This window comes from Microcebus murinus, chromosome 13 (assembly GCF_040939455.1).
Source record: "Microcebus murinus isolate Inina chromosome 13, M.murinus_Inina_mat1.0, whole genome shotgun sequence".
NCBI lineage: Eukaryota > Metazoa > Chordata > Mammalia > Primates > Cheirogaleidae > Microcebus > Microcebus murinus.
The window spans coordinates 77173092-77179411 of record NC_134116.1 but is presented as its reverse complement, the minus strand read 5'-3'; the positions used below and the strand labels follow the sequence as shown (position 1 = coordinate 77179411).

General features: G+C 40.7%; 1 protein-coding gene across 2 annotated transcripts in view; it reads right to left on the bottom strand.

Annotated features, from left to right (window-relative positions):
* Positions 1-245: 245 nt before the first annotated feature.
* The window catches only part of TNFRSF19 (TNF receptor superfamily member 19), an 86340-nt gene continuing 80265 nt past the window's right edge, over positions 246-6320 (bottom strand). For both annotated transcript variants that reach the window (XM_076009540.1, XM_076009541.1), the window contains exon 10: positions 246-2998. In XM_076009540.1, the coding sequence (XP_075865655.1) occupies positions 2990-2998 (9 nt within the window). In that variant the 3' untranslated portion in view covers positions 246-2989. The remainder of the gene's footprint in view (positions 2999-6320) is intronic.

The window sequence follows — 6320 nt, the reverse complement described above, 5'->3', positions numbered from 1 at the left end:
AAATCTTGGTACCGAAGCATCTCAGGGCCCTGCGGGGGACCTTTCAAGTAGCTCCACGTGCCTGAGAAACATGACTAGACCACTAGGACAGGTTTCAAATCTCCCTCGGAAAGCCTGAGGGGCCCGAGAGGTTCTACCCCAAGGAGCAGAGCTTTGTACGACCCTCACATGCACGTGGACTTCTGGCAAGAACAAAAACATATCTGCATCCACAAAATCAGTCATTTTCTTACTGGACATGTAAATAAGAATACCAGGTAACAATTTTATTCACAAATAAAAAAAAAAGGCATTACAAAACTATTTGTATAAGAAAATGATAATTTACAAATTTATAAATTCCAGTATGCAAAATAGTAATGATGACATCTAAATTGATTCAAGCTATCTTAAAGTAATGATAGATATTTTTCCTTTCCTTTTTTTTTTTTAATAACAAAACTGACACTTTATCTAAGGTAGAAAAATCTATGTTTAAAAAATATATTCCATATACACATTAGAAAACCCATGACTTTACTTGGTTGCTCTCGAAATCCTTGTCTCATTGTTGTCAACGAGCTTCTTCAGCGTGAAAAGCCACAGTGATTATTTTATGCCCACTGGGCCATGCGTACTACCCACGCAGATCGCCTGACATCAGCACTCTGGCAGCTGAGTTTATTGAGTGTTGTTGGATATTCCAATAATGTGAAATGCAAATTGAATTTTTTTGCCTCAAATATTTACAAAGAATGTAAAATATAACACTGTTGTGTGTTTCTGGAGTAGGTGGCGGTAAAATGTCTTCAGTCTTGATACAAATAACCCAGGATTTTTCGAATGCAGTATCAAATGAAATCCCAATTTTCAACCCTTGGCATTTCTCAACTGATCAAAAGTGATGTTTCAGGATTTGGGGCCAAAGTCTCATTCCCATCAATCTGGCTTTCTCCAGCAAGTGTTTGTCTTTGAAGTTAATCAGGGCTCTCCATATGGAAAGTATATTCAGGTTACACAAAAGAACACAACCCTGGCCTACTTTGATCATCCCTCTGTCATAACAGAAGTGATCAGATTGCAAACAATGGCACATATGTGAATTACAGTGAAGCCACTAGAGGAAACTCTACTTGTATTTTCATAGCTGTCTTGTGGCCAAATCCTAAATATTTTACATGAGTGTCCTAAAGGCAATTCTCATAAGACTTGGTGACTACCAAAGCTTAGGAACCATTGGTTTATGCTAAAAAAAAAAAAAAAAAAAAAAGAAAAAGTCATTCACTTACTGGGCACTAGGCAGACATGAAGGACTGTGGGTTGCCACCAGACACACTAATGTCCTATTTCAGGTAAGGGAACCAAGGTCATGAGAAGTACCAGGCACAGGCAAGCTAGTATCCACACACTGGAACTTAAAACCATGAATAGAGAAAAGGCCACAAGGAAGAGGCTCATCCAAGCATTCTAATGTCTTGCAAAGAGAGAAAACCATGGAGTAGTAAGTGAGAAAATAAAAACGTCCTAGGAAATATCAGTTAATTTCAGTATTCAGTTTAAATGTTAGGTAAATGACATTAATTTGAGCAGGTCAATTCCAGAACAAAATATCTTAGAGCACTCTAACATACTGATGTTCAAAAGTCTGTTTCTTGTTTAAGCATTAATATAAAGGTGACAGAGCTAACGGTAAGCAGTTAAAAGACAAGGGCCAGATCTGATCATGTAGGTTCAAGCAGGAGAAAAAAAAAATCCTGCTCAATTAAGTCCTCCCCAGGGCATGAAGATTAAGAGCAAATGAGCCATTGCCTCCTTCATGACTGAACTGGGTTAATTTCTTAGCCCTAGAGACCATTCTAGTGTGTAAATTACCAAGGTGGTAGGTGACGGAGCACCTTAACAGAAGTAGCACCGTTCTCCTAAATCCAACATTATTGGCTAAAAGATAGGAGATCATGTGCTAACTAATCATACAAGATTGGAGGGAACAATTCAGATATCATGGTGGTTTGACCATGGCAGTGACAGGCTGTTCACCTCACACCCCCTGTCCCCAAATTGTGTGTTTTCTCCTGGTTCTAACATGTAGCGTATTCTCACTGAAGGCTACTTCATTAGTAGGGGATCTGACATGCTGTGATTTCTAAAGCCTTTAGCATAAGATGCAACGCAAATAAAAGATCATTGTGTTCATAAATACCCCTTTTCTATAAAAGAAATTCTGGCTCTTCTGAGCTCAGGTACAGGGACAGTTTGTAACAAGTGTTTCTATATTAACTAGCTTTCACACAAACATGCTAACCTTTGCATACAAGTCTCTACGATATGTGCATCGAGTGGTTTTTAACTCAGGGCGACGGGACTCCCTTTCCTGAGAAGGTTCCCTACGCCAGGCCTGTCTCGCTGCCAGCACCACAGGTGTTCATGAGACGGAGGCTGAGGGCAGAAGAGAGGCTTTTGGAAAGGAGCTGCTCCCCTCCGATTGCTCCCTTAGGTCAGTTAACTTCATCTAACAAACCCAAGGTTTAGGCAGGCAGTGTGAAGTCAATTCTCACCACCTGACATTTCATAGGCTATATGAAACTTTTCTGGAAGGAAAATGAAAGTTTATACCCTGGGTCTTCAGTCTCACAAAACCACATTCACCGTGAAAATAGGCACGGATGCATTTCTGTTTCTTGTTAGAGGTCTGCAATCTTGTAGGCTGCAAATTCAACCCCTCAGTCTTTGAAGTCACTCTTGTAGCAGAGAAGGTTCTAGTATACGAAAGACACAAAGTGCCATGAGTCTGCCTGGAGTCTTCTTCTTATTCACCAAGGTTTCAACTTACAGCTGCCCTGGCACAAAAGCAACTGGCTGAAAGGCTTAAAATGCCATCAGTTTGGTTCAGATTTATTGTTTTCCCCCGGAAGCTGTGCTCGGTGCAGACTGTGCTTAGTCTATAAGCCTAGCGGAGGAGTGTTCTTTGGGCTCCAGACACACGCTTCTACTGCGGAAAGAAGCAAGTCCTTTAGGCTTCCTAAAACAGAAACAGAAAACAAGCTGTAAAAACAATACCTCACAAATTAAACCTGCTAAATTGTAATTGTAAAAATCATAGTGCATAGCTTTTACTAATAGCATACATGAATTTAATAACATACTGACAAGAAATTCATTCAACAGTACTCAAACATCCATGTACCCATGTACTGTGAGAGTTAACAACTCACAGTCTCCCAATATTTGCAAAGATGCGAATGTAACCCGTAGCAATCACAATGAATTAACCATTCTTTTGCTGATTTTCAACCTCATCCAAACATTTAAAGCTCGTCTCTTCTGTGTTGTGCTCCTTTAATACATTTTTAGGTAAAGATTTTAGGATTCTTCATCCCTTTTTCCAAAGAACAAAGATAATTAATGGTTAGTGCCATTCTTTATCTGCCAGTTTAGTCTTTGAATGTGAAGCTTCCATTAAACTATTAACATTTAGAAATAGTTGGGTATGAGATTTCTCTTACAGCGCTCTCCCTGGAATAGTCACGGTCTTCATGGGGCAAATGTTCTCAGCACAGTGGAGCTTCAGACTTGCCCTTATCACAAAGGGCCTGGATCTCAGGGAGGGAGGGGGCATCAGACAACTGAACATTACTGGAAGTGAGTAAAACCTTAATTTCACGCATTCGCCTTCACTAACTTACCACAAATTTGGCACTGGTGACATATCCAATACGTTTACACAAAAACAAAACAAAAAAATGTTTCTAGGTCTAAGGAAATTACCTAGAAATAAAAGCTTCTGAAATACTTTCAATAATATGATACAGTTTTATCAAACATGTTGATCGACTGACGTGATAATAACGACCATCTTAACCCTCCTTGTGAGAGGCAAATTATGTCATTTTGTCAACAAGGAAAAAGTAGAGATTTCAATAGATTGAGAAACTAGAACCCAGGTCCTCTAGTGTCTCTTCTAACCTTCTTTGTTTGTTCATGTGAACATTTAAAATGTTGCTTAGAAAACCGCCTCAAGAAAAGCTTTTCCTGTCAGTAAACAGGCTGGCTTCATTCTCCCAAATACCTCAGTTCTGTTGCCTTCTAGGGAGATGTGTACAGGAAGAATCTGATTAAAATTGAGTCACATAGACTAAAGGCGGCTCTTACACCTATTTGCTTTATCCTGAACCGTACCAGTCATCCTCAGATTCTGGGTGGTCTTAAACCACCACCCACAAGGAAACAAGTGTATGAAAATACAGTTTTTGGAAACAAATGCATCATGCATTGAAATCACAGTCTCACACCAAGTAAAGACCAAGGTGCTGTTGTGGCTCTAGCTGCTCCTTATACGTCTCCCACGTAGACACACAGCGCCTTCCTGAACTACGAATGAGCCCACGTCACGGAGCCGAGCTCACTAAACATGAACTCGTGAAATGGTTAATAATCATAATAGTGAGCTGCTGAAATCAAATTCTTTATGAGAATTAAATGTGTTCCCTACCTTGGAAAATTAGCCTGTTGGGGGAAATGTGAATTGCTTTTTAGAAATTAATAGATTGGAAAACAAAACAGAACAAAACTAGTTGAGTAGAAACACTTGGCTGACCCTTGAAATGAAGAAGAGGACCCGGCCCCCCCAGAGATCTGCAGTTGCCGCTGTCTCCTGTTTTCTTTTGAATTCACTACCTCTCACAGATCAGTAAGTAAACACAACTAAAGGGAAAGTGGTTTTCAGGATCTGGAAAAGATTATCCCTTAAAATGGGCTTCAATATTACTCATTGTTTTTAATTGTAGGGTAAAAATTGAAATGGTTTACATTTTAACAATTCTTTTTCTGAATTCAGAATGTTATACTTAGATTTATTTAAATTATCTAATAATTGTAACACTCTCGAAAAGCTAATAAAAACCTTTCATTAATGAATCACACTGTGCAACTTGAATGTAACATTTTCTCATCAGATTCATTTTAGATGTAATCACAACTTTCTTTTCATAATGACTTGAGTTGAAAGTATCTTTACATAGATGACAATTACCTTGACTATCTTTGAAAAGGAATTAATATGTCATTGTATGCCAATCTTATTTATATCACAGACTTGGGACAAATTACAAAATTAAGGTGAGTGGTAATTCTGTTTATTGACAAGACTCTGAAAAACTGTCGTTAGCTGGTGACACAGTTACTCGTGTATTCAGTAACTTTCCTCTAACTTACTCCTAACAATAGATGGGGAGGTACAGGTACAGCACCTGTACCTGAGTAACTTTCCCCTAACAACACATGTGCAGCACCTGTCCGATAGGTATGGGTAAAAGTAACCCAATCAGAGTAGCCCGCAGGGCATCTGATTCCTCCCTTGCTGAAGGGGTGGGAGTCACCCCCACCCATTTTCTGCACCCTCTCACCTCAAGTGTGTGCTCTACTTGTCTGTAGGACTAGTCACCTGGTCCCGGCTGCAGGGCATTCTCAGTCCCTGGGTTTTGTGGGGCACAGTTCATTCCTGAGACTCACACTCAACCAGACTAATTAAGTCTTTTCTTATTTACTATCATAAAAATTTAAGAACATGATCCGTAAACAGTCTTTCCTGGCTCCAAGCGGAGCTCAGAGTTTAAACTGCCTAAATTTGTTTGTTTTCCCTCCCTGTACTTCTCTCTCCTACACTTTCGCCATTTTGAGAACAAAACCAACATTTCCCCCCCCACCAAAAGCTAACAAATGTTTTCTCTGTAGAATCCTCTATAAATTCTCTACAGAATTTTTTTGCAGTTAGAAAAACAAGTATTGCAGACTTAGATCAACATGTAACCTACGTACTGATCTTGAAAGGAACACATCTGCATTTACCCTTTGACTTTAGACGAAGTTTCTGGTAGAATTAGGCAAGGATGCAGGATCTCACGGCAGCCCCACTCAGGAGCAGGTGCAGAGCCGTCCCTCAGCACCCAAGGCCCCGACGGGGGCAGGCGGGGACAAGAAGCGAGAGCCACCCTGTCCGTGCAGGGGGAGGGGCTGGGGGCCTGAGGCCCATCTGTAGCTGTGACTCCGCCCTTTTATACTCAAGGCTGACACCATTTTTCCAGAAGAACTTTATACTATCAACATGTGCACTTCCATTTAAGGAAATGTTTAGGAACATTAACTCACATTCAAAAGGCCTGTGCTCACCTGGAGGAGAAAGCAGGGAGACGGTGCCCGCTCGTCCCTGAGGCCTTGTGGCCTCCAGCTAGGCGGCACTCCAGAAAGTCCCCGCTCTGCAGTTGCCGCCTGCCCCCAACCTCATTTTAGACTCCTCTACCTGGGAGGGCCTCCTGGCACATTTGCTCTCAGATCACAACCACCCA